The sequence below is a fragment of the Aspergillus tubingensis genome (assembly GCF_013340325.1).
Source record: "Aspergillus tubingensis WU-2223L DNA, scaffold_2, whole genome shotgun sequence".
NCBI classification, from domain to species: Eukaryota; Fungi; Ascomycota; class Eurotiomycetes; order Eurotiales; family Aspergillaceae; genus Aspergillus; species Aspergillus tubingensis.
Genome location: NW_023336276.1, coordinates 413,633 through 432,787, shown reverse-complemented (window position 1 = coordinate 432,787; position 19,155 = coordinate 413,633). Strand labels below are relative to the sequence as shown.

At 47.4% G+C, this 19,155-nt stretch overlaps 6 protein-coding genes across 6 annotated transcripts; 3 read left to right on the top strand and 3 right to left on the bottom strand.

Annotated features, from left to right (window-relative positions):
- Positions 1-2,242: 2,242 nt before the first annotated feature.
- On the top strand, positions 2,243-4,225 carry AtWU_00703 (uncharacterized protein; the record flags this gene model as incomplete). The annotated part of the gene is made up of 1 exon (XM_035495818.1): positions 2,243-4,225. The coding sequence occupies one exon, from the start codon at positions 2,243-2,245 to the stop codon at positions 4,223-4,225; it is 1,983 nt and encodes a 660-aa protein (XP_035351711.1).
- A 417-nt stretch (positions 4,226-4,642) lies between these two features.
- AtWU_00702 (zinc-dependent alcohol dehydrogenase family protein) lies at positions 4,643-5,750 on the bottom strand (the record flags this gene model as incomplete). The annotated part of the gene is made up of 2 exons (XM_035495817.1): positions 4,643-5,484; positions 5,537-5,750. 2 exons carry the CDS (start codon positions 5,748-5,750, stop codon positions 4,643-4,645), a joined length of 1,056 nt encoding a protein of 351 aa, XP_035351710.1.
- Positions 5,751-8,807: 3,057 nt separating this feature from the next.
- Positions 8,808-10,037, bottom strand: AtWU_00701 (alpha/beta hydrolase family protein; the record flags this gene model as incomplete). The annotated part of the gene is made up of 1 exon (XM_035495816.1): positions 8,808-10,037. One exon carries the CDS (start codon positions 10,035-10,037, stop codon positions 8,808-8,810), a length of 1,230 nt encoding a protein of 409 aa, XP_035351709.1.
- A 689-nt stretch (positions 10,038-10,726) lies between these two features.
- AtWU_00700 (putative transcriptional regulatory protein) lies at positions 10,727-13,645 on the top strand (the record flags this gene model as incomplete). The annotated part of the gene is made up of 9 exons (XM_035495815.1): positions 10,727-10,799; positions 10,858-11,084; positions 11,143-11,454; positions 11,512-11,741; positions 11,803-12,041; positions 12,117-12,462; positions 12,533-13,094; positions 13,158-13,236; positions 13,302-13,645. The coding sequence occupies 9 exons, from the start codon at positions 10,727-10,729 to the stop codon at positions 13,643-13,645; spliced, it is 2,412 nt and encodes an 803-aa protein (XP_035351708.1).
- Positions 13,646-14,544: 899 nt separating this feature from the next.
- Positions 14,545-16,479, bottom strand: AtWU_00699 (MFS transporter; the record flags this gene model as incomplete). Its single annotated transcript, XM_035495814.1, has 5 exons — positions 14,545-14,576; positions 14,755-15,328; positions 15,382-15,878; positions 15,938-16,115; positions 16,180-16,479. The coding sequence occupies 5 exons, from the start codon at positions 16,477-16,479 to the stop codon at positions 14,545-14,547; spliced, it is 1,581 nt and encodes a 526-aa protein (XP_035351707.1).
- Positions 16,480-17,193: 714 nt separating this feature from the next.
- Positions 17,194-18,535, top strand: AtWU_00698 (MFS general substrate transporter; the record flags this gene model as incomplete). Its single annotated transcript, XM_035495813.1, has 4 exons — positions 17,194-17,237; positions 17,423-17,849; positions 18,014-18,101; positions 18,348-18,535. 4 exons carry the CDS (start codon positions 17,194-17,196, stop codon positions 18,533-18,535), a joined length of 747 nt encoding a protein of 248 aa, XP_035351706.1.
- Positions 18,536-19,155: the final 620 nt, after the last annotated feature.

The window sequence follows — 19,155 nt, the reverse complement described above, 5'->3', positions numbered from 1 at the left end:
GGGATGCGCGCGAAGTACAGGATTCACAAAGGTCGATGAAGCACAACTATAAACGGACGAACTCGGTATACCAGAATGCATGTTACGCTTCCAACAAGTTCTTAGATAAAAGGAAGGCCACATAGGGCCCAAAATCTATCATATGGCTTTGATTTCTCGAACTTGAACACATCTATTCCGTTCTTCAATTTATAATCTATTGTTGCTACCCTCGCCCCATCAGACTACTTAGACCTCCTAGTCAGGGCAATGAGTTTAGAGTTTCGAGAGACGGCGTCATAGCCACCAATACCCTTGTGTCTCTAGTGACTGATCTCATGTTCTATGTCTCCCAGCTCCGAGCAGAACCTGACCAGGCTACTCAGCACCGGATCTAGTTTATCACGATCTATGCCTAACAGTATGAACTAGCGAACCAGCATGCACAGTGTATCTGGAATACTGGCCGATTCGGTGGGTCCAAAAGATACGTGCTGCCTACATCCTTGAATTGATGGGGGACGGTATTCCACATTTTGCCAATAGAGCTTCCTATCGAACAGGATCCACAGCATATTTAGCATTCTATCATTATGTGAACGGCTGGGGAACTTATGGCCCTTTTTGCTCTACGGAATTACTATGGGTAGGTACATGTAATACTTGCCCTACACTGCAAAGTAAGCTTATCAACACTGATGTGCAGAATGATAGCAGTAGTGTGTAGTGCAGACACGCGCGAAGGAAAACCAGTTGACACGGGCCACGTCGGAAGGGGACGCTATCAAGGCAGTACGCAAGAGAAGACGGGCGCAAATCAATCTCGAAATTAGGGAGAGTATAGAAGAGTCCTGAAAGCGCAGAACTGGAAGGTATATGATATCAGATCAGAGAGCCACGCAATCAAGTTGAATAGTAGAGCTTGCATCCATCCACACACGTCCAATCATAGGATATTGGATCCAACATTAAAGTGATGTGAAGTCATTAGTATGAATGTAAATTAATCATGATAGAGGCTAGGTTGGGTTAAATTTAACTTTCGTGCGATGACAATCGATTCAGCGAGATTACAGAACAGCGGCCAGGATTGCTCGCCTATGAGATAATGATATCCATCTGACCAGATAGCCCCACCCACCTATTGCTCTCGCGTAGGATTAGAATTGCTACTGGTTACACAACTAGTACCATCATCGCTTGTCCTTACTATGAGAATACTTGCAACACCTATCGCCGCTGCCTGATATCTCGACTTATCTTCGTGGTTTTCTTTTAGATATGGTACCACAACTAGTTTCAAAAATAGGTCGGGCAAAGAACTGTCCAATGACGTACAATCATGCAGTCGTTGACATGACACCCCACACTGGCGATTTCGTCCAGTATCTTCCTAAGTAGATGAGGCATGAACGATTTCAAAATGATCCAGAAATATAGCCAACAACTGCATTCCTCTACACTAACCTATAGACCAGACAGGACAGAGATGTAAAGGATAGGTTTCATGAGTGGGCTAAACTCCCTGCCGTGATACAAGTCGCATTGGATGTTAATCAGTTTCTCCTTACTGGCTTCCCTGTACGTGACTAAATTGTTGCATGAAAGCCCTATGGCATGTGGCAATAATGTAGATGATCGGTTTATATACTGGAAACAGGAGTGACCCATAAGCCCAGCCAATGATCAGTGATGGTACTACATCCAAAGCTGCGAGCGTTCCTTGTTATGAAGTTTGAGGCTTCACACACGGAAACACTCAAATTACATCACACTGCTTTTTATTAACGTTATACTTGGTAAACAGCACATTTGGCATCCCTTTCGTTACTTGAACCCCCCCTAAAACTGTGTTCCTCAACTAAATTGGCAACACGTCGGAGTATGTCTCAGAGTTCCAAGAGGCAATAGATAATAGAAAAGTATCAGTGTTTGTTGTCTTAGCTAGCTTGGCCTATCACATCTGGGGATCTTTCTCGTTCGAGGAGGAACAATTTGCCTGTCTATGACTTCATCCTTACCTTACTTCTGTCACAAGTGGAGAGTCACAGTCACATGGGAGATCTGACTAGGACTTAAATGCTGTACAATCCCACATGCGTGATCATTCATCTGTTTCCAACCTTTTCAGCTACGAGTTATGATCGGTGGTGGCTTTTCAAATCCTTGTGCAAGACCAAGACAAATGCCCAAAAAGCAATCCACATGCTAACACCTGTCGCAATCAGAAACACGTTTCTCATACCCGCAAATTCAGTCGACTATGGCAATCGGCGGCAAAGAAGGAGTGACAGCAACCTCCTTGCTTGATCCCAGAGACAGTTACAACCCCGTTTGGATAGAACAGTTAGAATCTTCAGCGGACATTGCATCAATTCGTGCTGTGCTAAACGACCACCATGTTGCAGCATTTCCAGCAACGATCAGTGGTGTTCACCAGGCACTGACAGTGGCACTGCGAGTTGTTGTGCTGATTTGTGACTCGATTGATGATCTGATAACGGATCAAGCGACTGGGGCTTTCCATGACACTAGAGCCTATAGGCCTTGCCTCCGCTGTACTGGATCAGGTTTCCAGATCCAAAGTCAGTCCGTGTTATCTGATTTGACATCAATAATTCATGTATCGACAGAGTATTTGCTGCGGTTGGGTTTATTTGCTGATTATGCAACACTGATTGTCAGCAAGCTGATGTCAGCCTCCGCCTTTGGTGCTGAAAATGATGATCTACTCATCCACCGCTGCCTCATGGCTTGTCATGCGTTGTCCGAAGTGTACGCAATGGAAAGTCAAAGTAGGCTTGTTGCTGAGGAATATCACCTTGCACCGTGTGCTGCACGCTACGGGAAGGATGATGTCAAGAACGATGTTGCTCTATCAGCTAGTGGACCCATTCTTGGTAATCATCAAATAATGACCCTCAACTTTCCGACGTGCACCCACGCAGATATGAAGCCAAAGCTGGCATTCACGTCTTACAGAGACAATTTCTGTTGGTTCGAGGACTGGGCGACAGCGAATCGCGAAGACGGGGATGCACCTGCACTTTTGAGTTCTGTAATTACACTTAACAGAAGCTTCGAGACTGTTTTTGCAAAGCATCCGATCTATAACTGTCCTTGGCGAGCGCGGAATAAGATAGGGACGGAACTTACGCGTTGGCTGGCGAAGCTCGACCACACCACAAAGGATGCCAGCAATGCATATCTGACACATACCGGCATACTCTGTACGAGCCATGTTTGGGTCCGCAAATTAATGGTGGCATCTATTTCATACGGGTCCTACGGCATGTGGCCTGCGCCCCTTGACCTGGCTTTGGAGGACTATGCCGAAGTTGTTTGTGCGTACATCGGTGCAATGTGGCGGGGCTGGAGCGTTGATCATGATGTGGAAGCATCGATTGGAGAGCATAATGCTATGAACTGGCTATGCAGATCCTGTGCAATGGCCACAGCACGCGAATGCTTCTCTCCTGCCAATGCCAAGGCTATAAGAAAGAAACACATTCTCCGCTTGGCATGGCCTCTGCAATCATATTTCTACTTTGGTCTGAGACATCACGGCTTCGAGCGGCGAGTAGACAATCTGCTCGAGACCAGTACTAGCCTATCATCATCACACCGGCGTCTATTCCAGCAAATCGCACCAGTTTACTCGCCCATAGTGTCTGGGGACAACGTGAGCACCATTGTCACAAAGTTGCTTGGTATATGCGGCATGATGATAGTGGATGATATCGGAGATCTCGGTGACAAGAATTGGGCATGTCATCATCGCATTTGTTCCAAATGTGACTTCGAAAATTCTCGGTCTCAGCTCTTCATGATATCTGTTGGAGCGGCACGCTTGGCCGTAACGTTGCCCAAAGATTGTAGGCCACATTTTATCCATCTTATAGACACCTTTGGCCTTCGACTGTTTCCAGCACTTCAAGCCAGAATCCTTTGTCAATGCCATTGTGTGCCTGAATGGTTGGCGGACGTGATGGCCCACGCATATACCGAGGCCGGTACGAGATGCGGTCAAAGTGACTGTACAATTCAAAGTGACTCAAGGAAGGATGATCTATTACCATTCTTGCCAGGTAGCAATAAGGGGACGGTGCCACCTATTGGTGATATTTCACTAAGGTCAGTGCTCCTAAATCAGACCATGGCGGAAGCTGCAAAGTATGCAGAGAGGAGCGGACAACTGGATTGGCTTGAGATTGTATCTCAACCCCTTGTGAACCTAGAACCATGAGATTGGATATAAGAACAGGATATGACGATGAAAACGCTGGGTTCAAGTTATTCTTGAGATTATATACAACTGCCATTATAGAATGCTTATCTTACGAATACTAGCTAACCTACTTGACGCCCTTGCGTGGCACTGGTGCGTGAATTCATTTATTCGGAGGGATTTCATTGCGGACTTTTCTATGTCAGTATGTATGGGCCGTGATGGAAAGGGATAGAGAATTCGCATTCTTATTAATACTGGAACAGAGGACGACGAGGAACATGAAGCGAAACCGAAAATAGAGAAAAGGGTTAATTTGATCAATGCGCATTCTGTGTCAGGCAAACTATATGGAGCTGACGGAACACACTGAAAACATCCCTGTATCGCATGGACAATCACAGTACAGCAGGTGCAGTAGGGTTAAAGTAATAATCACGAGACCCGAATAACCACCTTCCCGGTGTGACTAGAACTCCAGAGGTAGTCATACGCCTGCCTGGTCTCACCGAAGTCGAATACCCGATCAATCACTGGCCGGATAGAGTGCGCCTCGAAGCACTCCAGCATATCCTGTAACTGCTCGCGCGAACCTACCACCACTCCCCGGACGATACAGACTCGATCCAACGCTAGGAAAGCAGCATCAGGACCGCGTAGCTCCTTGCCCGCACCAAGTGGATCAGGGTTCGTGATGTGGCCAATGCAGTGGATAAGGCCATGCAATGCGATCGAGTCAAAGGATTGCTGCAAGGTTAGAGTACCACCAACCTCGATGATGTGGTCAACGCCGTTACCCATGGTGAGCCGCTTGGCCTCCCCTGCCCAGTCTGGATTCTTCCGATAATTAATAAGGTGGGTGGCACCGAGCTCCTTGGCCTTGGCTAACTTTTCATCTGAGGACGAGGTCACGATTGTGGTTGCGCCTGCGGCATGGGCAATCTGTAGTCCGAACGTGGACACGCCTCCAGTTCCCTGCAACAGGACAGTCTGTCCAGGGCGAATGGGAACTAATCCATAGAGTGCGTTCCACGCCGTGAGGGCAGCGCAGGGAAGGCAAGATGCCTCCTCGAAATTCAAGTAATCGGGAATCTTGACCACTCCTAGCTTAGGGAAGATGAAGTATTCACCTAGAAGGCCCTGAATCTCGCCACCCAGTTGTGAGAGGAGAGTTTGCTTGTTCAGCTTTCCTGCAATGTGATCTTGCGTGAAGTTGGCAAGCACTCTATCGCCAACTTTCCATTCGGTCACACCTTCCCCGACTTCTTCAACAATGCCTATTTGCATACCCTAAGCATACTGTAATGAAAGAGGAGAAACATAGTATACCTGCTCCATCACTTCCAGGTACAAGAGCATCTGGACCAGGAAACGGATAGGTTCCAAGGGCAATGATGCCATCTCTCCAGTTCAGTGACACGGCTTTGATGCGCACGAGGATTTGGCCTTGCTTCGGAGACGGCTTTGAGACTTCACGGAGCACCAAGCTGTCGAAACCTTTCTTCTCGGGAAGATAAAATTGCTTGAAAGTAGGAGTAGACATGGTGAGGAATATGTGAGTATATTTCCTTTGGGGTTGCTAAGATGATTTTCCGGTTCACGGTGCTGGAGGTGCCAGATTATAAGCTACTCGAGCCATGTTATTCATGATAAATAACACCTATCACGCAATTCAGTGCTATAGATCTTGGCCATGCAAGACCCTTCTGTACAACAATGCGAGACGGCCTGCCACAGCCGACGATGCTGATCATTGGTGGATGTGCCGGACATACCAGCCAAAAGCCGGCCCGGGCATACTGAATTTCAAAGTGCCCTGCCGAAGGACTCATGGTTATGGATTGATATTACTCTCTTTGATTTATAATCTTGCTCGGCATACGTCTTCATTTTTGTTTGGAGCGTGAGTAGAGTGTAGAAATGAAGCTACTAGGGCATAGGCTTTTTCTTGGACACGCGAGTCACCAATCACACCACTCGGGTCATATTTACAATTGTATTCATCACACACAGCGGGTACTGTCAACTAGAATCTCTACATCATGGGCCTAGGGCAACGTTTGTCACACCAGTCGGACAAGAATCCGAGAAAGGGAGTTAAAGTTATCCTGTGATTTATAATACCAAATGCCCTAACAAAATAATCCTATCCTTAGCGCCATGTTTATCTATGGAATGAGTGGTCATATCGTTCCATGCAATTCCCGCATTTCTCGGGCCGAGAATGCGGCTCGGATTGCTTCCCGAGTGGATGTTTGCGCCGATTGCCCTTCTTCCCCTCCGCATCGCCTGGTTGCAGTGCTATCCACATCATTCTTCTTCGTGTTTCTGGTAGCATTTTAGATAGTAGCACGCCTCCACAATGACGCTCTAAAGACCTACGCCAACAGACTTGGACTGTGTATCTACGTAAAATGCCTAGTGAGCCCCGAAAACTAGACTTCCTCGGGAAATCCGACTTTCCGCAGTACTTGTCAGAGAGAATGTCATAGCCCGCAGGCTACTATCGGCTGTACCTACTTAGAAGGGATTAGATCAAAAAAAGTTAGCAGCAAGAAACTAAGGCAATAAAATCCTGCATCTATACTCCGCGATGAACTCTACTACCCGCCTAGCAGCCCTTACAACAGAATCTCAAGGAACAGAACTGACCTTGTCTAGTAGATCTCAGAAAAAAAGATAGAAAACGGTTCTTACTTCTTTATAATTGCTCAATCTTTTGGAATTCTATTATTGATTCCTTCATTCCATTCCCAATGTACTTGCTGGAAAGCTAGAGCAGAGTGTAAACATGGGTGACAACAAAGTGTACCGATCCACTTCACCCACTGCAAGGGCAAATGTATGTCATTCGCCACGAACGCCGCAGATGGCCAGTCGCTGCTTCATGTAGTCATCTTCAGTTAGATTCGGAAGCGTTATCAGCGCCTTGAGTAGAGCCCTCTGAAAGCTAAGTATTAATAGTATATGATAATAGAAAATTTCAGTAAAGTAAGAATGCTGGGGAAATTACTTGGTGCACTGTTATTGTGGGGAAGAAGTAACCATCATCTGCCTGTTAGTTCTTGTACGTTCTCTTCCATTTTAGTAGCTAGTATTTAGCATATTACTTAAATCTATGATAAAACTAGTACATACGACCACAGGGTGTGGAAAACAGGGCTTCCCGTCCGCTCAGCCGTACTTTAGCCACATTGGAACCGCACGGTCAATTCTTAAAAGCCCTAGGCTCTAATCTTTCTCTGAAACCAAGACATACACTAGATACAGGTAATAAAGATATGATATTTATACCTGCTCACACCAGGGGTGCGATATTAACATCACTGGTGTGATAGCCTTCCCTTTTCAAGTACTATATCACACTAGCGGTGCTTAAGGTTGACCAGGCAGGCGAAGCAAAATAATTTGGAGTGATAATAAGTAGAATCAGAGCTCCAGGCCGATTTTACTATATCCTTTTCTTTTGCAAGACTTTGAGGATCAGGATCTATTTCGTATCCAGAACATGTGACATCACATAATCATGATTAACCAAGATCTCTAGGAACTGACAGAGGAACAGCGTCGCCTCGCTACCTCCTGTGGATTTACTATGAATTATCAGAAGGAGCAGGAGTGTTAAGAGAATACTATATATTCTAAGGAATTAGTTTCTGTGATATACAACAAACATAATCAGGCAACTAAAGAATGGAAAGTGTAAGTCAAACCTCAATTTACCTTTTATACAGTGAACTGCTTCTAACCTTATCGACCAATAGTTGGAGGCTCACCCGTGACGAACCGTTAAGAAATCTTTTAAAGAAGAGCCAGATCCACCGCCTCAAATTTTGAGACTTTTTGCTGAAAACTACATTATAACACGGAGCAAGAGACTCCCTGCTAAGAAGACTGTCTGCTATCAGGTTACTAGTCTCATATCTTGCTAGGAACGAAAGACGACCAGAGGACTACCGCTTAAAGTAAAAACAGATGTGAACAACATTTAATAGCCCTATTATTAATAACATCCTCTGCTGATATACCCTTAGTTCACGCAAAACGCGCTTACACGGAAGTGCAAACTGCCGTAGATGTTGCGGTATTGGTTGGGCATCTTGAGTTGCTTCGTCTGTTTCCCAGGAATAGATGTGGATGGCTTGAATGAAAGACGTGTCTTCAACAATATATAATTCTTGTCTTTATTAGAAAAAGCCCACATTAGTATTCAGGTTATGAATCGAAGGGGTATTTGGAACAATGGATAAATAATTGAACCATCTATTAGCTGTGGTTGGAGATAGGTGCAACCTCGGCTAACCGGCCTATGCTGGGGTTCAACCAACACCGAATGGCCCGAATGGTCCGAATGCCTCCTGCTGACTAGGAAATAATTAATTCAACGTCAGAAGAACAAACTCCAGTTAATTCCACCAATGCGGAAAGGGTGTTAGAAGCCAATAGGCCGTGACCGTTCGCTAATTCAATCATTGGGTTCCGTGATTACAGACGCATAAGGTCTTGCTAGAGCGATTGATAAGGGCAGGTCAAGAGTAAGGTACATTTGAGTATAATATAGAAAAGTAGCGAAACTAAAACACCATATCTTCACAAACAATCACAGCCCTTTAGCTGAACTAAGCTGCGATTCTAGGAAATCGAAAACAACTTGATGCAATCGAAAGAAGGATCCTTGGTGACAGTGTGCGTCTCCCCCTTCGTCTGTTCGTAGACTGACAAATTTGTGCTCACAGTTCAGATTTCTCCGAAGCTCCTCTGGCTGGCCTCTCAGGAAATGATCATTTTCTGCGTCGAGTATCAGACACGGTGTGGCAATAAGTTGACTGATCCCCTCCAGAGTGTATTTGTTGACTGCACGACTCAGCTCTGCCGGGGATGCCACGCCAAAAGTCCACTTCCCGTTGCGCAGAGCCCACCGGATCCCTGTCGAGAGGGACTGAACACAGTGGAATATTGGGTTGACAATCGAATCGTATCTGAGTTCAACAAGCTTTTGAATAACGGACGGCTGTTGGGCCCGAAATGCAGAACCAAAATCGTACACGCCATCATCCAGGATGATGGCTCGGGCCCGATGCTCCTGCGTAGCTCCTCGCGCCACTAGGAACCCACCCATGCTCCAGCCAAAGATGACTATTGCATCTGCATCAATGTCCATGCGACTCACAGCATAGTCGACAACAGGGGTCAGTACGTTCTCCCAGTCGGGCCGAAAATGTAGGTGCTGTCGCCGGATAGCTGCACCCTGCCCAGGCCCGTCGAAGGCAAGGAAGTTATAGCCTCTTGCTATAGCCGCCGCTCCAATCGCAAACCACCCTTCACTCATGGTCGAGTCAAAACCGCCGTTGAAGATGATTGTCCGTCGTGGTTTCTTGGAGCTGTCAGGACTAACAAAATACCCTGGTAATGATGTGCCTTCGTAGGGGATGCTGATCGACTCGTAGGAAAACGTAGACAGCCCCATCGCCTCGACGAAAGCAGTCTCTGATCTTTCGTACAATGACTGGGAGATTTTGTCTTCGTCCACATTTTCTCGACGGAAGAACTCGGCGGTGCGGAAATAATTCGATGCACGGAGGTATCCATGGTAGGCACTCTCTTTGTTCTGCACGGACTTCGAGAACTCTGCATTAGACACTGCCCGTTCTGCAGCGCCTTGCCATTCGCGAAGCCAGTCATCTTCGTTCCCGGGCCTGATTTTGGAACAGAGAGCTATCACTTCGCCGAGGTCTGCCCCACCATAGTTGCTATAGCCGGCAGCTCGAAGCGCTTCATAGCTGAAGGACTCGTTGGACTTGAAGAAATGATTGATAAGCATAGGTGGCATGTTTGGAGCCTTCCAGGGATAGAAGTGTGGAAGGAGTAATCCCCAGCCAGGATATACAGGAAAGGCCTTTAATATTATTGTCGGTCGCTACCACGTGATTGCAGACCGAGGACATTCCTTGCTGTCACGCCATCCGCGGGCTGGTTCTAGTTCTTCGCCCTGCCGGAGTACGTGAACTATTGAATTAACTTTTGCTGACAGATACCTATTCGGACCGATTCGGACCAACTTTGGATCTTATACCCTTCTTAGGTACTCCTTCCTTTCTTCGATGATTTGAAGAAAAATGGAGAATGACTCCCATACTGAGCTATAACCTCATCGCCTCGCTGGCACAGCATGGAACTTCCTCAGGTGCATCACCCGCAAAAAGCGAAACTAACCCCGAATCTCGGCTTTGCCCTCTACCGCTTCATATATTGGCACATCAGCTATTTGGTAACGGTCATAGGCAAGTAGGCTCAGCGAACTCTCAGCACCGCACTGCTATTCCAAAGTCCCTACATCTTTAGCGCATATAAAGGCATTATACTAAATAAGGTGGACGGTTCAAAGTGCGGACGCTCCCCTCCGAAGGTGCTCCAAATACCCACTGTACATGGGATTCGGCCCGAATTGAATTTGGCCAATTCGCCATGAGACACACCAGATGGCGCTCAAATTGACTACCCCGCCCTCTAGAGGTAGCAATGAAGACATTCCCAGAGACTCAATTCATAGCGAGAGATACAACGGCATGCAAGATCCGCGCGATTCAATTCTGTAAGTTGTTGTTTCGATCGCACCGCGAAAAACAACGTGATGTTGAAGCACAAGGTAGGTGCAGAGAAAACAGCAGGCGGTGAGAGGAACCTGGGAATTTCCGCCGAGCAAATGAGACATAACCCGTGGGAACGTACGTACATATATGCAACCTACATTCTTTTGCGAAGCTTGGAGACCATGGACAGTACCCAAGTTCTAGGGAGGGGAGATGAAAATAATGAAAATACCAGAATCTTGTCGCACTCGTCTATCACTGCATGTTTGCGGTGCCGGGAACAGAAGGTGACTACATGTCCCTCCGATGCCAGAACCACTTCGCTTAACGTTGAATGACTCCCAGCTAAAGTGTGGTCGCGAACGTCCCACGTGCACTCGATGCGAGCGACTCAGTGCAAGATGTAACTATCCGCGGCCTCCAAATCGCCGGGGTCCACGGGGCCGGCGCCTAGGGACTCAACGCCGGCGCAACGAAGCAGTTTCGCAACAAACTTCTGCCGCTGAGACCCAGAAAAGCAGTCCGATCCCTGGATATGATGCTTCGAATTCCGTTGGTCCTAATGCTCGTCGTGAAGACGATCCACTTCTTCCTAGTTCCGCTGGATTGGATGACACATCGGCGGCTCTAGGTATAGGAACACGTACTCCGTCTAATGTACGTGCTGATCATAGCTGCACCAGGGCTGCTATCCAATAGCTAATTGGTCCGTAGACATACCCAAGTCAGCTACGTACGATGACGCCTGTCGCATTTGAGCCAGGACGTTCCTCAGAACAGACACAATTACCACCACCCGCCCTGTGTCTTTCTCTGCTGGAGGTATACTTTACGCGCGTATATAACGCACCTCTTTTATTTCATAAACCCACTCTTTTTCAGAATTATCTGGAACGGAGACTCCATTGCTCTCTTCTTAAAGCTTTACTCGCGCTAGCAACTCTGTATGTCACTTTAAGACTCCAATGCTTCTCCACGTTCAACTCAGCTAAAACGATGCCCAAGATTTCTTCAGCCGAGGAATCATTCAAATGACATTTTACCTGCAATAGAAGGGCAAGCAGAAGAATTAAAAATTTTGAGCTCATATCATTCTTGCGGTCGCCCATGGGCGAAAGCTGCTTTAAGAGAACTTCTGATCTCAGCCTTAGAGTGTCCATCTCTGATGATTGTCCAAGCGTTGGAGTGTCTGCAGCTGTATTGGTTTGGCATTGGTGACTTTCATTCTGGCAGTTTATGTCTTGGTAAGCTCTTGTGTCTACCATTGGTCAAAAGCATGCCTATGGATGCCTGAGGAACTTGTGTTGACAAGTTCACAGCCCTCGCCTATCGTTCATGTCATCTGCTTGGATATAGCAGGAAGTCTACGGACAACAACGACTATTATGACGAGTCGCTCGAATCTGAACTTTCCCGTCGATGCTTCTGGGCTTGCTGGACATCTACATGCATCGTTATGGAACCAGAACCATATATCAAATTGGCCTGGCAGGAAGTGGGCTTGGTGCCGCTTCCGGGACTGATCTCCAATACGTCGTCCGGCTATACGATAACTCTAAATCAGACAATGGATGAGAATTGGATTTCTAGATCCTTGGATCGTCGGATAAGCAGTGACAGCTACCCTGGGAGTGCAGCCATCTTAATGAAAATGGTTGGTGTGTGGTCAGTACACATGTTGACCTGCAAATCTTCTAGCCTTGTATAGGTTTAACTGAAATGATGTTCTTTTTAGGGCGAAAATTCAACAATTGTGCAAAGAGCACACCTCTGCTCCAAATGCTCAAAATTTTGGCCAACTCGAAAAATTATCTCACTTGGCAACATCGCTATTTGATGAGTCAACCACCCTGAGAAATTCCGGTCATCAGAATGATCCAAAAACCGAAGGCGAGAGCCTATTACTCGTCCACGATGCGCTCTACCACCAATGTCAAATCGCCGCCCATTGGATGATTGTCCCCCTTCTTTCGGGTATCCCTACTGACCCAACAATTAGATCTGATAAGCAAAGAGAAAGTGCAGATACTGTTCTAAAACATGCAGAGCTGCTTGAACGGCTACTGGCGCCTTATCTCTATGGTCGAAGTGATATTTCACGTCTGCCTCCCCTTGTTGGCTTTGGTGCTTTTGTCGCAGGTATTGTGCTTCTGGCAACCGAAATTTCCCGCCAGGACTGTGGAGTGAATGGATCATTCACAAAAGAATGTCGAAACGGTCCCAGAATACCCGCAGTGAGAGCGATTGTGCATTTATTAGATCATCTGCGAGTCTATTGGAGAGCGTTGGAACGTCCGGTAAGTTGTACCTCGTTCTGATTGCCACATTTGATGTCGTACTTTGACTTAAACGATAACCAGTGGGAAACCTTGAATTCCGCATTGTCGACAGACTCTTTCAAGTATAAAAGACACGCCACACCAATGATTGTACGAGGTGGTATGTTGATGAGAATGCTCGTGCAATCCAGAACGTTTCATTCGGCTAGACTAATACGAATCTAGATCGTCGTGTGGCATCATCCAGTGACTGTGAACGTCTCGAAATGCCTAGCGGATATAATCAAAGCGAGGATATCTCAAGCAAGCAGCTGCAACCCTCTGAAGCCGAGATACGTACAGGAGAACTTGAAGCCCAACTCTGCTCGTCTACAGCTCCCTTGAACGGGAATGGGTTAGGGGCGCCAGATGTATTAGGACGAAGTGGCTCACCCATCGATCAGGTCAGTCTATCACGCGACTATGACTGGTATAGCTTGTCTTTCGCGGAGGCCGGACTTGAGCAGTTTGCTGGGCTTGAGCCTTCTACACTTTTTCAGCAAGGCTGGGGGTGGGGGTCATTTGGCTAGAGATCTACCGCCCAGAGAACACCTTGCAATAATGAAAAAAATGGCTCGCATTGACGGCTTGCCAGAAAGCCGAACGCCAGTACTTGGCTTCCTCCTGCTTTCGCAAAAACAGAGTCGTAAAAGACCTTACTAAAGCATCCGGGGCGGTAAGTATGGCCAAACCTGTTCCCGGAACAGTTTGCTGCGACGCCAAGATGAGCGTGCTTAGGAGAATTCGGCTATTTATGTTTACGCCGGGGCTCGATAGCATCATACCGTCATGTAGAAACTCAAGTATCCCTTAGCTAAACCCAAAGGTTGCGGCCACCTGTCCGTCGCGTCCTTTACAACCCACTGCGCATAGGGCTACACTAGGCCCTTGCCTCTTTTGGGGAAGATAATACGGTCTCCTTCTGTTTTGTATGTGTAAAATAACATCAATTTCCTTAGTTGACGTCCTGAAATAGACCACCAGTAGTCATGTACACTTGGAATTGCTATGATGAGAAACACCCCAATTGACATTGCCATCCGATTTTAAAGAGGCGCTATGACCTACACAACAGGCTTAAAGGAGCAATCAAAGCATGACAGGGAGGAAGCGTTGCATGTGTAAACCGATTCAAGATGTGGCAGAACTGAGCTGCTTATCTAGAACTAATAGATATGAAAGAAGAACATACTCCTTTCCTCAACCACGCTAGCTGTATACGTCTTGGAGACGTTACCTTCTAATAAGAGGATCATTTAGTGGTATTTTGGAGTCACAGGAGGGGGGACCGAAAATTGGGCGCTATCTTTGATTCAAGAAATACATATGTGTGCCTGGTGGGCAGACAGATATCAACATCCTTCTAATATCTTTAAAGCATATGAGGACTTATGATGTCTGTGGAACGTGATTATCTATTCTGTTTGCCCTACCGCGTCTCATAACCGGTAGGTGGATTTCCTATATACACGCAAGCCAAGCGATCGGTAGTTGCACGGATCTGTAAACAAGAGAATTGTTTAAATGTCGTGCCGCGCAAACTTGCTACTAAACCGAAGCTGTCTTCCGCGCCAATATAGGACAAAAGGAAAAGGTACAAAAAGGCAGGTCAAACAACCTAGCAATGTACAGGCCCAACCTACGCCCAAGTTGTGGAACATCGCAGCCGCGAATAATGGAAATCCGGCCCCGAATGATGAACGCATGAAATCATTCCCGGCGAGCACCGACGCGGCATACCTTGGATATGCATGCGCCAGGTAGCAGAATATCGGATTGAAGATTAGACATCCACCGACCGAGAACAGGCCCGCCGCAGCAATTGGGGCTATCCAGTGAACTGACCCAAAGTTCCCAGTCCACCCGAACCAAAAGAGGGAGATTGGCAAGCAAATACTCCCCACGCATGCTGGAGGGAGCTCGTATTCTGGCGCGATGGACCCATCGTCCCCGATCCTTTTCGACTGACAGTAATACTTCCATGTGAAGTATCCTGGAATGGCAAAAAGGATTGTACCGGTGATGATTCCTAAAAATGACATCCCGCTTTGTCCTGGGTTGAACCCATGTATCTCTTCAAAGACAATTGGGAAGGCCTCGAACCATATGTAGAGTATGCCATAGACGAGCGAAATATATACATTCATGACGAGGACGATCGGCTCCAGGAAACACAGTTGGAGAGGACGAACCAGTGCTTCAAACAGAATATCCTGAGAATTTGTGAGGTCTGATCAAGGAAAGGGAGTCGCGCGCAATGGCATACCGTGGGTGGAATTTGGCGTAGCTCGAGCTCCGCCTCAGAGCAAAAGTTCGAGTTTCCAATCATGTGGCGTATCCGTCGTGCTCGTCGGTAGAGAATGTTTGGACCATATGTCTCCGGCAGCAGAAAGAATAACAAGACAGCAGCGAAGCCAGACACCCAGATAAGCTGCCAGATAGTCCACGTCCAGTCTTGCGCGGATGATGCAAACCCACCCACCATCGGCCCAAGAACAGGTGCAGCGATAGCGAATGTTCCCCATATGACAATCATATAATCGCGTGCCCTGGGGCTCCAGATGTCAGCCATTGATGCACCCCCCGTCGCGAGGGCTGGCGAGCCGATGAACCCAGTTAGAAATCGAAAGGTTAGGAACATCGCAAAGCTTTTCGAGTATACGACAGCGAAATTCAAGCCCACGAAAACAAAGAGCGTAAGCACATAAATTGGACTCCTTCCGACCATGGGAAGTTCAGAAAGAGGGGACCAAATCATTGGACCTGACAGTTCGCCAAATATCAGTTATGGTGCAACCAGTAAGCGGAATAGCCAAACTAACCGACTCCATAACCTAGGACGAACAATGTGAGACCCAAAGTTGCAGCAACATTGCTTACTCCAAATTGCTTCGCTGCCCCCGGAATACCTGGGGAGTAGATGGCTGAGCCAATGTAGATTGCAAAGGTCAATACCCATACCAGGGAACTAACGAGAAGCTTTTTGGCGAAGCTCCAGTTCTGTGGATTCTATCAGTGGTCAGCTTGTCTGCAAAGAGTATACAATCCGCTGCAAGTTACATACCTCACTATCACCTGATCTCCAGCCTACAATAATAGCCTTCTCGTCCCGAGGGGCAGGAATGGGCCAGGACTCTTGGCGTGACCGGTAGGACGCTTGAGACATGATAGTCTCTAATCCATTTGGCTCAACGATGCTTTCATTGGGAATCAGTTCAGGAAGTGCCACCCCTACTTCTGCGGCGGTAGCAACCATCTCCTGGATGAAAGATCGATCCCGTTCCTCAGTGTAGAGCAGTAGCCGGCGACCACTCAAGAGTCGAACGATCTTCCCAAACGCCGTGTCTCTAAGCAGCTCCCTCATGGTTGGTGTTGTGGACTGCGGGTTTATACAATATGAAATCTCTGTGTGAGGGTTCCGGCCGGGTAAGCTTGGGAACGAGACAACATTTATGAAAAGAGACTCAGGCAACGCCCGTTCGAGGCCATCTTGGTTCCCAGGGTAATTCAAACCCAAGCAGCACAAAGTTTTACAGATAAATCATTAGGTTTGAAATCAAAGTAGATTACGCTAGCCAATCGCCGGTGAAAATAGAGGGATTGAGGGAATTCTTGGGCGTCCGAAGCTGGATCGAATGCTTCGGAAAGCCGAGAGTATCGGACATTGCTTAACCTTCGAAATGCTCAGGGATTTTAGCAGGCCCGATGGACCGCATTAGGTATACATCCGGCCGGAAATGATCCGGTCTGTTTCTCCACTCCCCACATCTCTTTGAGATGATGAAGCAATGATGCTTGTTTGAGGCACGGCCGCTCTGGAAGACCGCCCGCGGCCGGCGCAAGGGGCAGGGGCAGGGAAATACCAGGGAACAGATGCTCTGCGTATAATTTTAAACGTTCAGCTGCGCCGGCTGCATGTCCATGTTTTCCGCTGCCATAGGCAATTCCTAAAGATTCATATAATTTCAGTTTCCCTTCCTACAAAGTGACCAAGGGACTTATATCTATCACAATCGCAGTCAAAACTCCGCCCTTGACGTTAGCTCAGGCAAACCAGGGCCCATTCGCCTCTCCCATCATGGCTTCTGCGCACGAACTCCGACGAGCGTCTCATGATGAGCGGTTTGTCTGAGCCGTACGACGTTGTGGACTGGGATGGCCCTGAGGACGATGCAAATCCGTTATACTGGGGTTCGCCAAAAAATGTTCTGAACGTTGCATTCGTGTCGATTTTCAACTTTCTGACGCACATCTTGGAACAATCAATTGATGGTCGTCTGGTATACAAAACTGACAGGAGGCTTTAGTCCATTGGGCTCGGCCATGTTTGCGCCTGGCGTCACACAAGTGATGGAGCAGTTCCATTCGACGAGCAAACCTCTCTCATCCTTCGTGGTTTCTGTGTATCTTCTAGGGTTTGCTTTCGGACCCCTGATCGTGGCGCCTCTTTCTGAGCTCTATGGTCGACTGCCGCTCTACCATGGATGCAATATACTTTTCACCTTATCTAACATAGCTTACGCTCTTGCTCCCAGCATGTCATCTTTGATAAGTTTCCCATTTTTGGCTGGGTCAGCTGGTAGTGCGCCCTTAGCACTCGGAGCTGGAACTATAGCAGATGTCATGGAACCCCAGCGTCGTGGACTGGCGATATCTGTGTGGGCTACCGGTCCCGTTGTTGGCCCCGTGGTTGGCCCGTACGTTGCACCAGCCTTATATCCTGCGCCAGTCTCCGTATGTTGGGACGCGGTAGCTGACATGTTCATTATGTACCAGTGTTTGTGGCGGGTTCCTGACAGAAAATGCGTCATAGCGGTGGGTGTTTTGGGTGATTGCGATTCTGGTACCATCCATCCTATCCCGATGAAATGGAAACGGCTTAACAGACTACATTCCAGAGCGGTATCTGCACCGGATTCTCAGTTCTATTCCTCCGTGAAACCTACGCCCCGATCCTCTTATCGCGCAAGACAAAGCGCCTGATTCGTGAGACTTGACACTCCAACAAACGTCCAGCCCTTCATAGTGACTTAACCCCTTTTACTCCCTTTACAATATCTATCACCCGCCCTCTTAAAATGCTGGTATTTTCTCCCATAATATCAGCGTTGTCCTTGTATGTCGCTGTGGTTTATGGCTTCCTCTTTCTACTGTTCACGACAATCTCGCAAGTGTACGGGAATCAGTACAACTTTACTGCCCATGTTGTTAGGCTCACTTACATTAAATTAGGTGCTGGCTCCACCATTGGTCTTCTTGCAATGGGTCGCTTCTCAGACGTCGTATCCAAGCACTTGGCTGGTGGAACGAAAGGTCCTTGGAAGCCAGAATTTCGACTGGCTCTAATGATTCCTCTCAGTCTTGCTCTGCCTATCGGGTTGTTGTGGTATGGCTGGACAGCAGAAAAGAAGGCACATTAGATTTTGCCTATTATTGGAAATGGATGGATTGAGTTTGGGGTCGTGGCTTCGTTTGTAAGATTTGCTTCATAAACACTACTGTCTGGATGGGCTAACGAGGGTCAACGGAATAGGTTGCTATTCAGAGCCATCTGGTGGACGCTTTTACCACACATGCAGCATCCGCAGCGGCTGCTTCGACGGTCCTTCGACAACTGCTGGGAGCGGTGCTACCCCTCGCTGGGCCCTCCATGTACAGCGCCCTTGGCTTAGGATGGGGTAACTCGGTCTTAGCCTTTATAGCCATCGCCATGCTTCCACTTCCACTTGTGTTCTTTATGTCCGGAGAAAGGATTTGAGAGAAACATCTATTTGTGTTTTGACTGATATTTGGTTACCGATGGCATCGTTATCTTAGTGATTGCAAGCAGGCTGAATTGCTTATAGAATGGCACAGGGAGTTTAGATCTGCGTTGAATCGGAAGTCCAGGTCCTTATTTAGACTTGCAAACCCGTTTAAGAAGACTTGATGGCTGATATGCGCCGTCTAATTACAATTTCACGGTATACGGTTAGTCATATTATTACTTTGCTTGAAGTGTTTATTCTTTGCATTACTCTGTTGTGACGGTTGGTTTGTA